The sequence below is a fragment of the Macaca fascicularis genome, chromosome 12 (genome assembly GCF_037993035.2).
Source record: "Macaca fascicularis isolate 582-1 chromosome 12, T2T-MFA8v1.1".
In the NCBI taxonomy this organism is placed as follows: Eukaryota; Metazoa; Chordata; class Mammalia; order Primates; family Cercopithecidae; genus Macaca; species Macaca fascicularis.
The window spans coordinates 110,861,945-110,883,116 of NC_088386.1; the positions used below are offsets into that span (position 1 = coordinate 110,861,945).

At 38.2% G+C, this 21,172-nt stretch overlaps 1 protein-coding gene across 1 annotated transcript in view; it reads right to left on the reverse strand.

Moving 5' to 3' along the window:
* The window catches only part of ABCA12 (ATP binding cassette subfamily A member 12), a 213,383-nt gene that overhangs the window by 45,830 nt on the left and 146,381 nt on the right, over positions 1 to 21,172 (reverse strand). Inside the window, exons 24-34 of the mRNA XM_005574203.5 lie at positions 15,413 to 15,742; positions 14,263 to 14,332; positions 14,040 to 14,174; positions 12,041 to 12,187; positions 10,934 to 11,120; positions 7,876 to 8,094; positions 6,427 to 6,623; positions 4,788 to 4,948; positions 3,166 to 3,402; positions 2,672 to 2,822; positions 140 to 392 (exon numbers count right to left, since the gene is read on the reverse strand). Coding sequence (XP_005574260.3) covers positions 140 to 392; positions 2,672 to 2,822; positions 3,166 to 3,402; positions 4,788 to 4,948; positions 6,427 to 6,623; positions 7,876 to 8,094; positions 10,934 to 11,120; positions 12,041 to 12,187; positions 14,040 to 14,174; positions 14,263 to 14,332; positions 15,413 to 15,742 — 2,087 coding nt within the window. The remainder of the gene's footprint in view (positions 1 to 139; positions 393 to 2,671; positions 2,823 to 3,165; positions 3,403 to 4,787; positions 4,949 to 6,426; positions 6,624 to 7,875; positions 8,095 to 10,933; positions 11,121 to 12,040; positions 12,188 to 14,039; positions 14,175 to 14,262; positions 14,333 to 15,412; positions 15,743 to 21,172) is intronic.

A 21,172-nucleotide genomic window follows, 5' to 3' on the forward strand; every position in this document is an offset into this window, starting at 1 on the left:
TGTTCATTCCTTTAGCAGAATCAGGTACCGTGGCTTCTAAGTACTTTATTCTCCAGCATCTCATGGCATTCATTCAGGTACAACCACACTCCTGGCAGCATTTTGGAGACGTTCTTTTATTTAACAGAAAGAAACTTACCCATAGAAGGCTGTCTGTTCGGAGGTACCATAAAGAGAGGGGGAGATCTGAATCTCTGGATAACTGTTGCTGGAATTTCTCAGTGTGCCAAGGCCCATGGCAGTGGTCACAAAGACAATGGGGAGGATAACCTGAGCAATGAGACCTTTCCAATTCCTGCGGGTGTGGTGGAACCTCTTGATGAGTATAGCCATGATCTTCTTCAGCAACAGCCCAAAGCCATCCAGCCTCTCTCCCCTTGTCAGGATTTTGTCTGATGAAGAAAAAGAGATTGGATATGGTTCTGGGAAGTCTTGATAAGGAATAAAGTAACTTCAGAAACTATAGATAAATGGTATAATACAGTGTGGTGGGAAAAGCTTTTAAAGATTTGGATTTGAGGTTCAGCAATTTCATTTATCAGCCTTAGCCTTGGACCTTCCATTGGGAAAACGGAAAACTATAAATGTCCATCTCATACAGAACTATGTGAAAAGTGATTTGAAAATTCTAATTCACTATACACAAAATATTATTAGTCATAGGCATAGTAATTTTACATGTCAAAGTTAGATATCTAGAATTTCATAAAGGATTATTGTCTTCAAACCCTAAAGTCTCAACACAGGCTCGGTATATATTACTAATACCCAAGAGATGGTCTCTAGGAAGGACTAAATTCATGTGAGACAAATATAAATACAAACTCAAACACCAACCTAATCTAACAATTTGTTCCTACTGTGAGTAACTTAGTGACTGTAAGTCTAATTGGCTCTGATTCTAACATGAGGTCCAATTAATTCACACTAAGAGTAGGAAAAGGGAAATCATCTCTTCCAGAGTACAATTCTAGTTCAACCACATATATATTACATTCTCTTTAGAAATTTGGAATGATTATACGGCCTTTCAAAACTCCATTTTTGCCACTACAGTTATTAAAAAAAAAGAACTCATTAGAAAAAAATATCTGCCCTCCCCATACTTCGAAATGCTTTTCTGGTGCTGAGAAAAATTCCACGGCAGAGCAGCTATAGAGGCCATAAACCATTGCTTCCTCAATAGAGCTCTATGGCTAATAATTTCAGTGGCTCCCTCTAAAACCAGGTTCAAATATAGCATTCTCTCCGAAAGCCTGCCACCACGCACACCTTCATAGGTGATAAGATGATGGTATTCATCAACTCTGCGTATATTTTAAGTTTTCCATCAGAAATTATGGAGCACAAAAATCATGATCTTCATTTAGCTGATAAGAAAAAAATACAAAGCTGCTTAATTTAAAATGAATTCCAATTAAACAGAGTGAACAAGTTTAAATGCAAACTCATATCTCTGCAAAAGGGAATTGTAGAAGGAGCTGAATATTTTCAGTTAATTAGTATGCTTTTCTGTTTCTTGAGAAATTACATGTGGATGACTTACAGGTGTATCAAATGGAATAAATGTGCTTTCTAGAAGATAATGTCAATGAAGGGAACATTTGGACTGAAGAATAGTTTCAAATTATAAGACACATGCAGAGGCACATACTTAGCCTTTGCTTCCTGCAGCAGATGACCACTTTCTAATCAAAGTCCTCAATGCCATGGAGGCCACAATTGTAAAAGAAAAGAAATGAGAAATATGACAGAGGGCAAATTAGCCTCTAGTTCCAGAATTATACAAACATCAGAGATTATCTTTCCTGACTTTGAGAGCCAGGCAAATGTTTAATTAAAAGTTCTGTTCCTAGAGATTTTTTTTCTGTAAGCAAAAACTGTTGAAATGACTACTCCATGATTTATATATCATTTTACTCTATGATTCCTTAAGTAAATGGTGTTTCCAGAGGTATAAATTAACTGTCAGAAAGAGAAGAGACAATAAAAGTTATTTTCAAAAGAGCCCAATCCCTCAAAGTCGTGTCAAGCAACATGATTTTTTAAGTATATCCTATGTTAAGGATTGGGGGAGGAAATCTACTATTATAGACTCGTAGCCATCAAGTCCAAATTAATTAACTCAGAAACTCTCCCCAAAAGCAGTTTCTCAGCACCTGAAAGACTCAGATTCAGGTAGGTTAGACATGTTTTCCATTGAGGGTACCATAAAGAGTGGCAACTCCTTTTTTTTTTTTTTTTACTTTTTTTTTATGACTATTGTCTCTACTTCAACATGTCTAATAACAAGGAGTGAACTACTTTACATGGTAATCTTGTCCATTGTTAGCCCCAATTACAAGAAGAATTTTAACTTGCTGAGCATGAATTGAAATTGTAGAAGTTACATCTTGAAAACAATTTCTGGTGGGTAGGTGGAATACTCATCACCACACTATCAAGGGAGTTCTTTCACATTCTTCAAAGTACTTTTGAAATAGAGGATTCGATTTGGTTTAATGAATATTTTATATCTTAAAAAAGGAGGCTTAAATTTCCTTAGTGTTTTTTTTTTTGAATTTAGAATGAAACTTCAGAGTTGAATTTTTAAAAATCAAAGTCTGTCTCTGATTTTTCTCATTTATGTCATCTATTGGAATTAAACAAAATATCCACATTAGATTCATACCATCTCTGTCTGTGAAATTGCTGCTGCTCACAGATAAATCATCAGGAGTTGAGATGCCATTGGCACTGGAATTCCCAATTTTCTTTTGCGTTAAGTGCTCAAGACTCATAGCACTACTTTTTTGTGACTCTTTGGTCAAGTTCAGAAAGACCTAGAAAGAGAAGCCAGATCACTTCATTAACATGAAAAGTGCATATCTTTTCTCATTTCTAAGCTTACCCTTGATTTTGAACTTTTATCACATTTATTGAGACAAATTTTTCCCATCTGACTTCAAGTGAATATTTCTGTATGTAAAAGATACATGCTGTCTAGCTGGGGCAACATTGTATTCTCAGTCTTACATAAGAATAGTATTGAAAAAATGTTAAGCTTTTCTAATTTTGTGAAATATTTATTTTAAAATATTTTTTTAGAAAAAATGGCACATATTTATTCAAAGGGAACAGCAAGTTATATCAGCTTGAAGAAAAAAAACAAATGTTGAGGTATACCTCCTCCACGGTGGTATCTGAAATGCCGTAGCACCCGATGTTGAGGTCACCCATGCCGTTGTCAAGTGCTCGTAGGAGTGACAGGTAGGCCCCTGAGACTTTGGTGCTGAACGGAGGCAGCACGTAAACAAGCTCTCCCCCAATATCCTCCTTGAGGTAGGCTTCGGGGAGATGTGATTGGATCATTGCTGTCACGGCCATGGTGTCACATACTGCATTTGCATTTAAATTTGGACTCTAAGAGAGAAAAGTAGGAATTAAAACACTCTCCTCTCTTTACACTATAGTGCCCCAGGGCCCTAATCAGAAGGTGAGGTGATGAGCTCCTTTAGGCCACTCCACACGTGAGTCAGACCATACATCACTGCTCTAGAGACCCCTTTGCCACTTGGGTCCCTATTCTGCTGGCCCCATTCTTTCATGTCACCCTGTCCCTTCTCTAACCCCCTCCCTCTCATTTGCTCTACTCTAGCAACAACGGCTTCTTTTCTGTTGCTAGAGGGCTTCGGGTTCAGGCACATCCCCTCCTCAGGGTCCTTGCAACTGGTGGTCCTGTGCCTCCAGATAGCGATATGTCCCATTCTCTCACCACCTCCAACTCTCGGCTCAACTGTCACCTTATCAAAGAACCTCTTCTCTTATTACCCTACTTAAATATTGCCCCACTCAGCATTCCCTGCTTTATTTCTATCCATAGCATAGAAATAAAGATACTACGTGATGTACTAATTGCTAATATATGAAATAATTTACTTATTGATTGTATCATCTGAATTCCTCACACTCCATCAGAATACAAACTCTAAGAGGCCAGAGATTTTTCATAGTGCCAGTTCACCGCTGTGTCACCAGTGCCTGGGACAGTGCTTGGATATCATAAGGCATAATGTACCTAATACATAAATTTCTGAATTAATGAGTATAATAATTAACAGTATAACTATTAATAGTATAACATTTTATTATATCTTTTAAGTCACATCAGGAGGATTAGATATAAAATAAATGGAGGTAGTTGAAAACTTCCTAATAGCATATACATCTTGCACAGTATTTTTAAATCATATGTTCTGTTAGGTGGTGAGCATTTTTGTTCTCCAAAAGATGTAAAGGTACCGTTGACCTGTGTAAGTTACAGTCCCTGCACTGCCACTTGAGTGCTAATCAGAAAGTGAACCCAGGACTTCATATTCTTTTTATTTGCTTTTGATAAAGCAGAAAATTGAATTTTTGGCTTTCTAGGTTAAAATGTTAGGAGAACTAAAAGACTGATTCTCCATCAGTAACCTTAAGATGTCAATCATTTTTTTATCTAGCACATTGGTTCTCAACGTGCAGTCCCCAGACCAGCGACATCAGCGTCACCTGGGAACTCAATAGAAATATAGTACATTCTGGACTCCCATCCCAGACCTACAGGATCAAACACTCTTGGGGTGGGGCCAGAACTCTGGGTTTTAGCCAAGACCTCCAGGATTTTGATGCTCACTCAAATTTGAGAAGCACTAAGCTAGTATACTAATGAATTTTAGCAATGAATAAAGTTGGAGAGACTCTGCTTCTATTTCATATAAAACTTAGTTTATGACGCCATAATAAGGTATATTTTCTCCCATTCCCACCTTCTTCTTGGTGAGCGTCAGGTGATACCCATCGCCAAAGGCTTCCTTGAGGTAAAATGGGGACCCACAGCACCGAAGCCCACCCTGCTCCAGGAATGCGATGCGGTCACTCAGCACTTCAGCCTCATCCAGGTGGTGCGTCGACAGAATGATTGTTCTGGCTTGAAAACACAGACAAGAACAACAAAGAATGAAACATGAAAGTACAGTTCCCAAGATACATAGAGTTGGCCAGAGTAAATCCTGTGACATCTGAGGAGAAGAGTCACATTTTATGAGCTAACTGAAAAACTGACTGACCTCAAAGAGCTTCCAAAATGATGCAAGAAGAATTCAGGGCCAGGCTCACTGGGTCATGCCTCTAATCCCAGCACTCTGGGAGGTTGAGGCGGGCAGATCATTTGAGGTCAGGAGTTCGAAACCAGCCTGGCCAACATGGTGAAACCCCATCTACAATTAGCCAGGTGTGGTGGCAGACACCTATAATCCCGGCTACTTGGGAGGCTGAGGCAGGAGAATCTCTTGAACCCAGGAGGTGGAGGTTGCAGTGAGCTGAGATCATACCACTGCACTCCAGCCTGGGCAACAGATGACAGTCCATCTCAAAAAAAAAAAATTCAGAAGGGTGTTCTTAAGTATTTGGAGGCATTTTTTAATACAGATTAACAGCAAATAATCCTTTATTATGCTGAATGACTAAATGTTCACCATTTGTCATGTGGGCATTGGCAATTCTTCACAGTCTATTAGAATGTTGCTCCCGTGGGTTCATTTTGCATTGTTTCTCTCCCTCTTTTCCCTTTTCTTTGTTATGAAAAAGCAGTAATTTAAGACTTTTTGAATATTCCTCTCTGATTATTCCACTCCACTCTGATTACTCCATTACTTCACATCCTGTTAGCACTTATTTAGTCTGTTTTCAGTTTATTTTCATTTGTGTATGTTTGCTATCTCTAATTAGATTCTTAGCTCCTCTAAGCATTAAACTTTGAAACTTCTGTTGGATTTACATGCTCTCAAAAAGACCAGTTAAATGCTCAAATGCTTAACCCACAGCGGGCAGTACATAGATACTAACCAATTGACCCAGAAAGTTATCTGGGGGAAAAATCTTCGGAAAAGAAAGAGCCAATCTTAGACTTTTAAAAGATATTATACCTGATAAATATGTACAAGCATTATGTATCTATACAAATTAATTTACAAATTTTTTAAAAGATACCATAAACAGAAAAGTCGTCAATTTGCTGTTTTTTGTTTGTTTGTTTTGAGACAGTATCTCACTCTGTCATCCAGGCTGGAATGCAGTGACTTGGTCATAGCTTACTGCAGCCTTGACCTGCTGGGTTCAAGTAGTGATTCTCCAACCTCAGCCTCCTGACTGGCTAGGACTCCACATGCCAGCCACCACAGCCAGCTGTTTTATTATTATTATTATTATCATTATTATTATTATTTGTACAGACAGGGTCTCACTGTGTTACCCAGGCTGGTCTCAAAGCAATCCTCCTGTCTTGGCCTCTCAAAGTGCTGGGATTACAGGCGTGAGCCACTGCACCCAGCCTCAGTTTGCTTTTGTATATGCCAGAGGGCAGAAGTATGACTGCTGGGTGGAGAAGTTCTGAGAAACTACTCATACCTGTTTTGTTCTTGGATATAACGTCCCATATACTTCGGCGAGAACATGGGTCAACTCCAGTAGATGGTTCATCCAAAATTACTACCCTTGATCCACCAATGAGAGCTATGGATATAGATAACTTCCTCTTCATTCCTCCTGACAGCGTTCCAACTCTCTTATGACGATGGCTATATAGTCCAGTATCTTTTAAAGTCCTTCAAAAATAATGTATGATGGTTATTTTTTACAGATATATTATTTGAGTACTGGAAACATACAATAACCCTAATCAATATGTATTCACTAAATAACTATTATGTGCTCAGTAAGGTACAATAAACTCTTGAGGACTCATGATATAGTTTTCTATTATTTATCACCTGATTGGAGGTACAAAATTAATACTCAGAAAAAAAAAACAAAGGAATACATAATTCATTCCTTTGACAAATATCTAGAGAGTGCCTGCCTATTTTGTGCCAGGCTGTGTTTTACAAACTTGGGAAAAGCAGTGAACAGATAAAATTTCTACTCATAAGGAGATTATATTCTAGTAAGTGTGTGTATTGGGAGGGATATAGGGAAATCCAGTCAATAAATATATTCTCAAGTAAGTTTTGGTGGTGATAAGTGCAACTAAAAAAATAAAACAGAGAATATAAGATAAGGAGTGGCTGGGACATGCTATTTTAGGCATCAGTTTTATATACGGCAGTCATCTCAGAAACGGTGACATTTCGGCAGAGACCAGGAAAGTGGTCATTTGACCAAGAATAAGTCAAATGGCCACCTGGGTGGGGGATGCTGTAAGTAGAGGGAAGAGAAAGTAAAAAGCCCTGAGGCTGGAGCAGGCCTAGGATAGTCACGTGTGTAGCTAGGCCAGTGTGCCTAGAGCAGAGTGAACGTGGAGGTGAGTGGAAGGACATGAAATCAGAAGTGAGGATGGAGGCAAGCCACTTAGGACCTCGTAAGCCTTGATAAGGCTTGATAAGGCTTGTAAGGCTTGATAAGGCTCATAAGCCTTGATAGGGATGTTATTGAGTATTATACTGAGCGTGGAAGGAAGCCATTGGACGATTTAAATCCAGGAGTGACATAGTCTGATCTGCAGTTGAAAAAGATCACCCTGGCTGCTCTTTGAAGAACAGATTTCACAAGAGATGAGTGAAATCCAAGAATCCACTTAGGAGGCTTGGACCAGTGTAGTAGCCATGGAGATTAGAAGCAAAGGATTCGGGGCAATATGGGAGCCAGAGATGAAGAGAGTTAAACAATTTCAGTGTAGTAATTGGCCGGTAAGGATAATGACTTTAAATGTTTTCAATATTAAAGAAGTAGAAAAACTAAAAAGTAATTATTTTGTGAGAAAACATTTCCTATCAGTATCATTTCCAGAGCTTTACCAACCAAGCTATGGGTCTTTGAGAGGAGTTAGCAACTTAGGTTCTCATTCCTGTCTTAACTTGCCTTTTTACTTCCTCATGGAGCTGCTTTTTAGTCCAGTGAGGAACTTTGATGGAACCATATAGGAGAAGGTGCTCCTTAGTAGTGAGGTAACTGAACAAGACGTCGTGCTGCATACAGACTCCCATGTTCTTCCGTACCGTGTGTAGGTCTGTTTTGATATCTTTTCCATATACAAAAATGGTGCCTGCTGAGGCCCCAAACAGCCCGGTTAACATGGAACTGGAAATGAAGAAATGATCAATTAGGTATAAGCCAAGCATTGAAGCTAGATATTAGGACTAACTATATCTCAGTTGTTAGAAAGAAAAAATATAGTGTATTTTCTCAGGCAAGGGCAAACTATGAAATAAAAATGGTATTTAATGGGAATAAGAAAAATTACTTTTAAGTTTTTAATAATTCAGAGTATCACATAAATGCTACATAATGGTGGTGGTGGTAGTGGTAACAATGACAAAAACGATCAAGCGATCTCGGCTCACTGCAACCTCTGCCTCCTGGGTTCACACCATTCTCCGGCCTCAGCCTCCCAAGTAGCTGGGACTACAGGCGTGTACCACCACGCCCGGCTAATTTTTTGTATTTTTAGTAGAGACGAGGTTTCACTGTGTTAGCCAGGATGGCCTGGATCTCCTGACTTTGTGCCCCGCCCGCCTTGGCCTCCCAAACTGCTGGGATTACTGCGCCTGGCCACAACTGGGCTTTTAAATTCCAAGTACATTCTCACTCCTTGAGCAAACCCATGCACTTTCCTGACATCCCTTAGCATCTACAGGTTGGCATGTCTCAAATTTACATCTGTAGCCCAGACCTCATTATTCAGCTCCAGGATTGCTCTATATATCTATCAGACAATACCACTTCTCTGTGAGATTTCTTACAGGGTCCTTCAACTCAGTATGTTTAAAACTGAGCTCATGATCTTTACCCTAAAAGCCACACCCTCATTGATCTTGCCTCTTTCACCATGTGATAAATTCATATACTGGTTGCATGAGACTGGAATCCATAAGTCATTTTTGCACTCTCCTCCTATTTTAATCTCCTAACTACATGCCCATCTCACCGTTTTCACAGCTATCCTCATGGGACCATCATCATCACCACCTGCCTAACCCATCACTCTAAGCTCCTAACTCTACTTCCCACATGCTCTTAGTTCATCTCCAGTCCTTTTCTCTACACTGTGATTAGAATATTCTCACCTGGATAATTCCCCATCATCTTTCAGATAGTTAGTAAACTGGGCAATTATTTAATACCCATCTCCTCCACTACAATGTGAGCTCCATGAGGTCAGAGAAAGGTCCTGTTTTCTAAGTACTTTGTCTCAGTGACCTAATCAGTGCCTTGCATTGCAGACTTCTGGATTAAATTATGAACAACGGAATATGCAGTTTTCCCATATGAACATTGAAATACAAATAACATACTTTATATTAAAGATTTCTATTTAGAACAATAAAATGGGGGCATTCTCAGCTAAAATTATAGCCTCTTCAAGAGCCTTCTCTGTTCCTTTTCTTCATTAGCCTCTTATTGCCTATTAGATACATGAATGGAGCTGGAGGCCATTATCTTTAGCAAATTAACACAGGAACAGAAAACCAAATACAAATATGTTCTTACGTATAAGTGGGAACTAAATGATGAGACTACATGGACACATAGAAGGTAACACCACACAGTGGGGCTTTCAGAGGGTGCAGGGTGGAAGGAAGGAGAGGACCAGGAAAAATAAGTAATGGGTACTAGGCTTAATACCTGAGTGATCAAATAATATGTAAAATAAACCCTCATTATATAAGTTTACCTGTGTAACAAACCTGCACTTGTGCCCCTGAACTTAAAATAAAAGTTAAAAAAAATGGCCTTTTTGTCATTGTATTCTCCCTAGAAAACCAACTTTGACTTTAAACAGGCCATGCAAATAGCAGAGGCTATATGCTCACTCATTTCATGACCTTCCTTTGTCCCCTTTTATTTACAAAAAAAAAAAAAAATTAATTCCAGTGTTTTCACAGTCACTGAGCTGATTCATGATGATACTAAGTAGGATATGCAGCAACTGATCCTTTTTCTCAAACAAGGGCTAGAGCACCAACAGCATCTTAGAGCTGACTCAGCAACTAAGTGAATGTGGAGCAATGGAGCAAATCACATAAAAAACAATTCAAAAGAATGTCACTTTAAAAACAGTTGAATCTCTTCTCCATTCTGACACAGGAAAATGCTACATAGGTGAGGAGTGAGAAAGAACAGTTTATGTTCTGCTCCTGGCCTTTTTGATTTCTCTCTGATAGCTGGTGGTTCCTTTGTTTCTTTATGAGTCAAGGCAAAGGTTTCCTGTGAAGGAGCAGCTGAGGCTAAATGTGTCTATATCAGGATGTGCAATTTCATACTTATATATACACCAGGCTAGAAATGCAAATAAATGAAACAGGGTGGGTGTATGAAGCAGTGGAGCTTGGTAGAGGCCAGGGATGAACCAGAAAGCAGATACTCCCTTTAAGAGATCAGTTACTGCATTTTGGGAGGCCAAGATAGGCAGATCACGAGGTCAGGAGATCAAGACCATCCTGGCTGATACAGTGAAACCCTGTCTCTACTAAAAATACAAAAAATTAGCCGGGCATGGTGGCAGGCACCTGCAGTCCCAGCTACTCGGGAGGCTGAGCAGGAGAATGGCGTGAACCTGGGAGGCAGAGCTTGCAGAGAGCCAAGATCGCGCCACTGTACTCCAGCCTGGGTGACAGAGCGAGACTCCGTCTCAAAAAAAAAAAAAAAAAAAAAGAGATCAGTTACTAATGAGCCCCAACCAATAGTCTCTACCTAAGAATATGAACTCAATGTTGTAGAATTTCCTATTGTCTAAGAGGTGCCAAGAATATTTATTTGATTTTGACTCCATTCTATAGCATATAAGTTGAGCCATCTTCTTCCATCTGGGAAATGTAATAATTTTGTTTTTTATAAACATAGGTTAGTTTATTTTTTAAAAACCTGTATTTTTTTGTAATATGCTTCTATGGCAATAAGTGTCAAAACCTTAGCATACATGGTAGTAGTTTTCCCAGCTCCATTGGGCCCCAGCAATGAAGTAATATGCCCTTCATAAAAGTTCAGGTTGAGGTTATCAACAGCAACTTTTGAGCCATAGATCTTTGTGACCCCATGCAGGGCAACCCCAACTGTGAGATCTTTAGGTTCAGGCTCGATGTTGGAGGAAAACATGTATTCAGGACCTGGAGAGAAATCAAGGGAAGAGTTGTAAACTCACAAGTAAGGTAATGCAGCTAGAGTTAGACTTTATCTTTATTAAAAATTGAAGACTATAAAAGTATAACCCTCTAAGTAAAATACAAAATCCAGAAACAAATGATTTATTATAGTCTTCAGCCTCCTCACTTGGTTACAGAATGAATAAGAGTGGAGAACCAAGGTTTATTTCATCTTTCTTTGTTGGAAAAAGCAGTCCCAGAATATGGTATTATAATTACAAATTCTCCTTTATTCAACAAATATCAAATAGTCAAAAGATATGTCTAAGGCTTGGTCCCCTGGTTGGGCAGGATGATACCAAATTATGGAATAAATGCCTACAAGTTGTGATTTTAGAGTGATAAGACTAGTTCAGATCTGCCGTTTATAGAGTCCAGATCATTAATAACTATCTACACCTGCTTCAGGCATCACAAAAGGACCACTTACGTGGCCCGTACTCACTTTATAAAGATGACATGACTCACCTAGCATCAGGAAGACATCAGCTTTGAACTATTTTTCCAGTATTTGGGATGGGTTATGCTAAATTACTGATGCTTGTTACCTGGTTACTCCTTATGACTGGTGACAGACGGCTGGAGTTAGGGGTGCGGATTGTGGCCAAGAAACAAAATTTTTCTCTATGTGAGTCTAACTGGGCCACAAAGGGATCTGCAATCTTGGCCTAATTAGCACCATATGCTAACCAACTGAGCTAATGAGCCCAGAAAAGCCACAATTTAATCCCCATAGGAGTCCAAAGACACACGTGTAGACATTTTCATCATGACTAAAAGGATGATAATTTTGCCATTTAGAAAAAAATAATTGAAACTACTAGTCATGTAATTTCTTATCATTTCTCTCGTAACAAGGCATGCTGTTGACGGACTTGTCTTACTGGCAGATGGGTTGGTGTTCTGCATCATGATGTTAGTAAACATGAGGCCATTGCTCTTCTCAGGCTTCACCTCTGCACACCCAAATCGCTCCTTCCAATAAGAAGGAAGGATTGGAAAATACCAGGGAGCTGCCATACCATATGTCCCTGGAATAAAAATGTATCAGGAAAAGTGAGTTTTAGTTGACTGTTAACATTAAACATCAGAAACAAAACAGTAGATCCTATGTATGGTTTAGGAAGTAGTTTTATTTATTTATATATTTATTTATTTATTTATTTATTTGAGACGGAGTCTTACTCTGTCAACCAGGCTGGAGTGCAGTGGCGCAATCTCGGCTCACTGCAACATACACCCCTCCAGGTTTACGCAGTTCTCTGCCTCAGCCTCTGGAGTAGCTGGGATTACAGATGCGTGCCACCACGCCCAGCTAATTTTTTTTTTTTTTTTTTTTTTTTTTTTTTTTTTTTTTTTAGTAGAGACAGGGTTTCACCATCTTGGCCAGGCTGGTCTTGAGCTCCTTACCTCGTGATCCACCCTCCTCGCAAAGTGCTGGGATTACAGGTGTGAGCCACCGTGCCCGGCCTTATTTTTTGACACTATATAAAACTAAAAGGTGGTCTCAGTTTCCAAAGTAAAGCAAAAAAAGATGACTTTTTTGCTGATTCGTTTTTAAGCAGCTTCATTTACATTTACTAAAACTTATCTAACTATACACTTATTGTAATGGAAAAAGCCACTATTTATCTATGAAATAAATGCTACAAGTTGTGATTTTACAGTGATAAGACTAGTTCAGATCCAGATTCTGGGTTTCCAGCCCAGAAAATGCCACAATTTAATCCCCATCAGGGTCTAAACAGACATGTATAGACATATTCATCCATGACTGAAAGGATAATTTTACCATTTAGAAAAACATAATTAAAACTATTAGTCATATAATTTCATATCATTTCTCTCATAAAAATGCATGCTGTTGGCCTACTTGTCTTCCTATTATAAGTGTACAGGTAGATAAGTTTTAGTTAATGTATGAAGTTGTGCAATTCAATATTAGAACATTTCTATAACTCAAAAAAATGTGTCTCATGCCCATTTGCAGATAATCCCTGCTCCCACCCCACATCCCAGGCAATCATTGATCTGCCTTCTGTCTCTATCTATTTGTCTTTCACAAAGATCTTACATAAATGAAATCATGTTCTTTTATTCGTTTATAACATCAAAAAATACATAAATATAAGTAGGGCTAAATGGAAAACTATCTAAGCATGTTAGAAAGGATGACTGAGACCTAGAAGGGTAACGCAACTTGTCTTCTTCCTTTAGAATCTGGTCAATTCTCCTTAGAATTAGGAGTTTTGGTTTTTCCCTTATAACATCTCACACTCCTATTTAGAGAGACTGGATTGATTTGACACTATTCTAAGCTTCTTAATTCACTCCATCTTTTAAAGGAATATCTAAGAGGAAATTTAGCAGTATATTATCTCATCCTGAAAATTTTTTGTTAGCTTTGGGATTTGAGTATTTCTTTTTGGAGATTATATACGGCAAATAAGATTTTTTTTAATTAAAAAAAAATTAAAGGCCAGGCATGGTGGCTCATGCCTGTAATCCCAGCACTTTGGGAGGCCAGGGTGGGCAGATCACTTAAGATCAGGAGCTCGAGAACAGCCTGGCTAACATGGTGAAACCCCAGCTCCATTAAAAATACAAAAATTAGCTGGGCGTGGTGGCACATGCCTATAATCCCAGCTACTTGGGAGGCTGAGGCAGGAGAATCACTTGAATCCAGGATGTGGAGGTTGCAGTGAGCCTAGATCACGTCACTGCACTCCAGCCTGGGCAACAGAGGGAGACTCCATCTCAAAAAAAAAAAAAAAACTTTTAATTTAAAAAATTTGTGCAAATAAAATATTAGAACATATTATTAGTTGATTTATGTTGAAGTTACACATAAAAAGCATATATCTGTAGGAAGCATATTCATACCTGGGAAGACATTCCTGACATACCAAGCAATAAGGAAATAAATGAAAGAGTCAGCTAGGATTAGACAGCACAGCCAGCCAAATGAGGTGGTGTCATCCTGAACCGGGGAGCTGTACATATTTTCCCACTGAAGACCTAAAAAGTGAACATGAGTGTTTATTCTTCTGTGACACACAGCACAGTTGTGAAAGATAAAATCCAGTTTTAAAGAAAGGGGACCCACCAATGCCCTGTTCTTCATATCTTGCAATGTATTGGCTTGCATAACTGAATGCTGTTGGGGACAGCAGGCTCTGTGAAGAAAGGAAACAGCAATGATAATTCTTGTAGATTTCATGTATTTCACCCAGAGGGATCCTAAAATACTTAAAAGTTTGGACATTTGTATAGATAAAATTGATGCTCATTCTCTAAGCAAATTTAAAAATACAGCAGTCCCTTACCAACCGCGCTACAACTGTGAAGGAAGAGCAGAGGGAACAGCAGAAAACAAAAACAGGAAAATTACAACTTGTAACCATTCGTTAAAAAATCAAAATATACATTTGAACTCATTAAATGTTGCTTGACAAGTAATAAAATAGGTAATTATGGAGTAATTCAGTATTAAGACTAAAATTTACTGAAAACATTAAGGGCCAGAAGGTGTTTTCACTCCATACATTTATTTCAGGTATAGAAGTGTTATGAATAAAAATATACTAAAATATCAGCTGATTGAATACTGATCATTGCAACAAATTAGAAATTTAAATATTGTTTGAACCCAAAGTTGTTCAATGCTAGATAAAGTTATTCATTACTTTTTATTTCCATAAATAGCCAAGTTTTAATATGATAAAATTTGCTTCTGCTTTCTAAATTTCAGTCAGTAATCTTAATGCTTTAATTAAAACTCTTAAATTAATGTAGTGCTTCTGAATTGAAAAGGCAGAAAAGAATTTAAGGTTGATTATATGCTGTCGGTGCATTTGTCTTTACACATTTAAGCTATATTGTATGTCATGAGAACCATGAGAATTGTTCACATATGAGAATAATTCCAATACCAGAGGCTCCAAGATGTTTCAGGAACTGGACCAGAGAGAAGTCAGAATTCTTGACGACCTCTAAAACATGATGTATGACAGTTTAACTGTTCTTTCTTTAGGAACTATTTCTTAACAGTATCACATATCATGGTTTTGTAAGCTCTTCATTGTCTTGTATGGTATACAATGATGTAGGAAAAGCTATCATTAGGACATTGAGCTTACTTTGCTTTCACTGAATTTCGAATTTAGATAAGTGAACTTCCAGTTTGAGAATCCAAAAATAAACAAACAAACAAAAAACGGTCATTTCCCACTCTGCCATTCCAACAGTTGACTTACCATGAACACTTTGACTACATAGCTCAACTCATTCTCTACTGTAACCAGAACAATAAATGGAAAGAAGGCAATGATGTAGATTAGGCTTCCAATCAGAGCTGCGATGTTGGTGTTGTTGAAGAAGACACTGATAAGATAGCTCATGGCAATAACTGAGAAGCTGTAGTCCGAAAAATACAGGAACAAAATGAACCCATTTGTTTTAGGAAGAATATTGCCAAGCTTGAGTATAATGATGAGGATCACGATGGTAACGAGTAAAAATCCGACACTCTCTATAAGCCAGGCAAAAAAATGGCTGCAGGAGTTCACACCCATCATCTTCATGTACTGTAAGAAGAAAAAGTGTGAGGCGCTTGTTATGCTGATATTCTCCCAAATAAAAATTATTCCCTGCATTATGTCGAAATGTCATTATAGTCTCTCTATATATGGAACTAGGCATTTTAATCATTTACATAAATCAAGAATTTATCTATGCTTGCTATGTGAAATATGCCTATATAAACCAGAACATCTTAGATTATTTGTTCATAGAATGGCACAATATAATAAACAATTTGGATGGTGAGGGTTTGTTTAATTACAGTTCCGCTTGATAATTGTTATCCAGCTGACATCTCTAGATTAAACCAATTTAGAATAGATTATCAAATTTATGGTATCCTCTGAATAATTGTACATGATTTTGACATTTGTGCAGGCATGAGCATTTCAAGCTGGTGAAAAACCATGGCTTAACTACTAGAGTTCAGTGTAGAGACTGAGCTCATAAAAATCCGTAATTTTTTTTATTTTTACTAAACACTAATGAACAACACAATCAGTATTTATGTTCCTGAGAGAAACAGTATACCTGATTCCTAAGAATTTAAAACACAGAAACTTAAGGGAGACCTTCTGCCTTTAGCTACAGCCTTCCCATCCTTAACACTTACTGGCAGTCTGGGTCAATATTTGTCATCCTTGTTTTCCAAAAAGCCATTTAAACATTCATAATAAACTCATGAATCTGAGATCCTCTACACCTCTCTCTCAATTGATATTCTTTGATACCTCAGTGATATCCCCAGAGGCCAAGGCATTCCACAAGGTAGAAAAATAAACCAGCACAATCTATTTGCGCATTAACTCAAAAGGATTCTGAAAGATTTAAAGTCCCCTGGGAACATCACACAACTGGGCCTGTCGGGGGATGGGGGGCTAGGGGAGGGATAGCTTTAGGAGAAATACCTAATGTAGATGACAGGTTGATGAGTGCAGCAAACCACCATGGCACGTGTATACCTATGTAACAAACCTGCACGCTGTGCACACGTATCCCAGAACTTAAAGTGTAACAGAAAAGTAATAAAAATTAAAATTGAAAAAAAAGATGTAAAGCCCTGTGGACCTTGGTTTGGTTTAATTTTGTGACATGTACTTTGGTGTAATCTGGATATCCTGGTTTCCAGTTTTAACAATTCATGATTAATGTTAAGCCTATGAACCTAGTATCCTTTTTTTCAAAAAAAAAAAAAAAAAAAAAGGAACAAAAGAAATCTCCACTAACAGGCCAGGCGCAGTGGCTCACACCTGTAATCCAGCTGTTTGGGAGGCCGAGGCCAACGGATCACCTGAGGTCAGGAGTTCGAGACCAGCCAGGCCAAAATGGCAAAACCTCATCTCTACTAAAAATACAAAAATTAGCCAGGCGTGGTGGCAGGCACCTGTAATCCCAGCTACTCAGGAGGCTGAGACAGGAGAATAGCTTGAATGCAGGAGGCAGAGGTTGCAGTGAGCCGAGATCATGCCATTGCACTCCAGCCTGAGAGAAAATGAAACTTTGTCTCCCAAAAAAAAAAAAAAGAAAGAAAAGAAAAAGAAATTTCCACTAACAGCTTTATAACCCAATTTTTTATTTTTTCAAAATCAAGGACAGTCAATGCCCCACCCCATTAAACCTAACTTTTCCAGGAAAAAAAAAATAGTGAATGCACTGGATCTTTTGCTCTACAAGCAAAATAATGAATTTTACTTTTTGCTTTTGTAACATCACATTTCGATAACTCTGCTGCTCCAGTTGTTACCAGGGAAACAGCTACCTGGCTGCCAACAGTCTAAGCTGTGGGCTTTAAGCTAATCACCACTGAAAAATAGCCTGTGACTTTCTCTCTTAACTTTGCCCTTTTTCTCCCCTTATTCTCTCCCTAATGTGTTTCTCCTCCGAGACCCTGTCACCATTTGTAGTAAAGACTCAACCTATGCTTCCATGGGAATGGAAAGTATGGATCAAAGTAGCATGAAGCACAGGTCACTATGGAAAGTTTCCCCAATTGCTACACATGCTATCACTGAAAACAAAATTACATTTTAGTGTGAAAAAGACCTCAGATATCTTATTCCAGCAATTCTTTGCGTGTACCCTACCCCGTTTGAAAAAAATACTGTGTCATGTTTGGTGACTATTTCAGAGGTATTCACCTGTTCCAATATGATATGTTAGTCCTTTTTATTTCCCTTTCCTACTATTTGTATTTTCATATTTTTATGCCTATTTGAATATAATTAAGTGGGGTAGTTATGGAACCTATATTACTACTTCCCAAGCTGATATTTACCACAATTTTATGTAGCCTATACAAACATATTTCCCCCCAGTGGCAACGTATGTACGTAGGGGACAATGTCAATGTATTTCCCAAGGTGGTTTATAAAATATCTAGACTGTATCAAGGCCACAAAATAAAGCTGATGTCACATGTATAAACATGATTTTCTTCCCTGCCAATTGATAGCTTTCTATAAATCACTTATATATTGAGAATATTCTTCATTCCTAGACTTGTTAAAAGATAATTTGGCAGACTTGAATACCAGGACTAACGGTATTTAATCAATGTAATTTTGAAATTTTTGATACTCAAGATCAGATTCCAGTCCCAGGAATTTATAAAAGTTAGATACTGATCATTTTGCTTTTTCCTGAAACCGGGTGAGTTAGGTGCTTCCAAAAGCATTCACTATTTAACATTGTAGCATGAAACTTCAGTGTTAAACTTCAGGATTTTATGCCATGAGGAAAACAGCTGCTCTTCATAAAGAGAAAGAGTAGTGAGAGCATATAAGTCATCCATAAATTATCCAGATTCACTGCCAACTTTGTTGTAATAAACAAGACCAAACTTGCTGATGGAAGGGGGCCCACCGAGAGCGGCCGGCTGTGCTTTCTTGGATGCCATTAGTTCCTCCTCAAAGTGACAGATGTCAGGTACCAGCTTTGTAATCAGAGAGTCACTTGTCTCAAGCCTCCCAAACCTGCCAGAGCAATTCATCAATATCTGATAACCTGTTGCTCAAAGAAAACCCCTCCGCATAGTGGCCAGAGTCTGCCCAGTTTACAGGAAAGAATAAGAAAGAGATTCTAAAAGAGTTTGGATAAATGCGTTGCCACATTCATGAGAAGCTTACGCACAGGGATTGACGTAAATACTGTCACGAAAAGAAATCAGAAATACTTATATATTTACTTGATAGCAATATCTTCATTCAATTCCGCAAGAATGTCAAGTACTAACTCATAAGGAATAATAACAGTTTCTACCTCAATTTCTATCATTCTATTAACAATAGACATTGATATTATTGGGTTTTTTTTTTTTTTTTAGTGTAATATAAAGGATGTTGTGACCATTACTGGAAACGTTTCAAATTCCCAGTGGTGGGGTGGATTTGTGTATGTCAGGAAAGCACAAAAAATTGTTTAATGTGAAGCACTAGGGGACTAAAAAATCTTTGTGTAATTATTGGTAACATCTCTGCGGCCCACATATATTTTAGGTTACCTGGCTGAACTGAGAGAATGACTCCAAAATTCTGTCTCCAACAAAATATAAGCACTGAAAGTCCCATAGATGACTTACGTTAGATCAAACAGATGAATTGAACTCATAAACCATGAAAATAATGAGAAAAAATACTCTTCTGTATGTGTTATGAAATCAGATTTGTATAGCTTTATTATTTTAATTTTTAAAAGCAAAGTGCAGAACAAAACCCAATCGAAAGGCATTTTTAAAGTACTTTTTTTATACTATGGGCTTACTTTAATAAGTAAACTTCTTGGATTTGTGCTAATTTATTTAACAAGATAAAGGGATTCATGGAATCATACTATAACAAAGTCAAAGATAAGTGGCTTCATTGAGATACCAATTAACTTGGTTTTCTTGCCAGGATTGAGAATAATTACAGAAGGAAAAGGGAAGAATATTGATTTTATTTACCTTTTTTGTTTAATTTGAATGAGAAAAAAGTAGGACTTGGGCAGCTTTAGACGTTATCGGAATATAAAAAGATGGTATTAAAAAGTGACTTTGAGGCCGGGCGCGGTGGCTCAAGCCTGTAATCCCAGCACTTTGGGAGGCCGAGACAGGCGGATCACGAGGTCAGGAGATCGAGACCATCCTGGCGAACACGGTGAAACCCCGTCTCCACTAAAAAAGTACAAAAAAACTACCCAGGCGAGGTGGCGGGCGCCTGTAGTCCCAGCTACTCAGGAGGCTGAGGCAGGAGAATGGCGTAAACCCGGGAGGCGGAGCTTGCAGTGAGCTGAGATTCGGCCACTGCACTCCAGCCTGGGCGACAGAGCGAGACTCCGTCTCAAAAAAAAAAAAAAAAAAAAAAAAAAAAAGTAAAAAGTGACTTTGAGTTTCTGGTTGCTTAAGAGATTATCCATCATCATCTGCAAATGTCCTTAGAAGTCTGTGTTACTAAAGTAAGACTGTAAGGGTGAAGGTAGCTATGATCTGGAAGAGGATTGGTTGGAAGTTAAAATACTTCAGTTCTACTGCCAGATCTACCATTAACTAGCTCCAAGGTCTTCAGCAAGTCACTTCTCACTTTCTGAGCTGAACCTTATATCTTTAAAAAGGAGTTTAGATGAGAACTGTGGGCAGTGGAGCGAGGCTGAGCAGGAGGCACTAGGGACATCCCACTCCTTCCACGCCCGCCTCCATCAATTCATTTCATAAACACACCGTATTTCTTCAAATTTAGGACACCGTTGAGGATGTGCCATTATTTTACACGCCACCAAGAAAGAAAGATTACTGCCAAATAAATCATGACACCCTATCAAATGTATCCCAATTTCAGAGGCTTTAAAAGGCGGGGGGGAAATCAATGTCTTAGAATTGATAAAATATAAATAATTGAGCTCCTCCTCTGTTCTGGCAGACAGAGGGAGCTACATTCTGGAAATAAATGTTGAATGAAGTCTAGATGATCAGACTCAGAGAATTTAAGAGATTGAGCTCGAGTGTATATGGCTGGCAGAATTGGAATACAAAACCTGATATTCTGATTCCAGGTTCAGTGATCTTCCACCATGTCACTTTGACCCCAAGACAAGGGTGGTTAAATTTTAAAGGTAGATGCAGGCCAAATGGAGACACAGAGCTACCAAACAGAAACTGGTTCATAGCTAAAAACATGTCTTTCGCATTTTCAGTTAAGAAATGACTTTTCGTTATGCTTGGATACTTTTTGGTGACACACATAGATGCCTTCGAAGAGCATCATCTTCAAACACGAAATAATACAATGTGTGTGTATTGTATACACACAGTTTTATTATATGCATATATATTTGTATATATACTGTATGCATACGTGCTTCTATTTACTGTTTCTATCACAAGTAATATTTTTAAGGTAGGTATTAATTTTGAAGTAGAAATGGACTCCGTTTCTGTCACAGTTTCTATCTCAAAGGTTTTC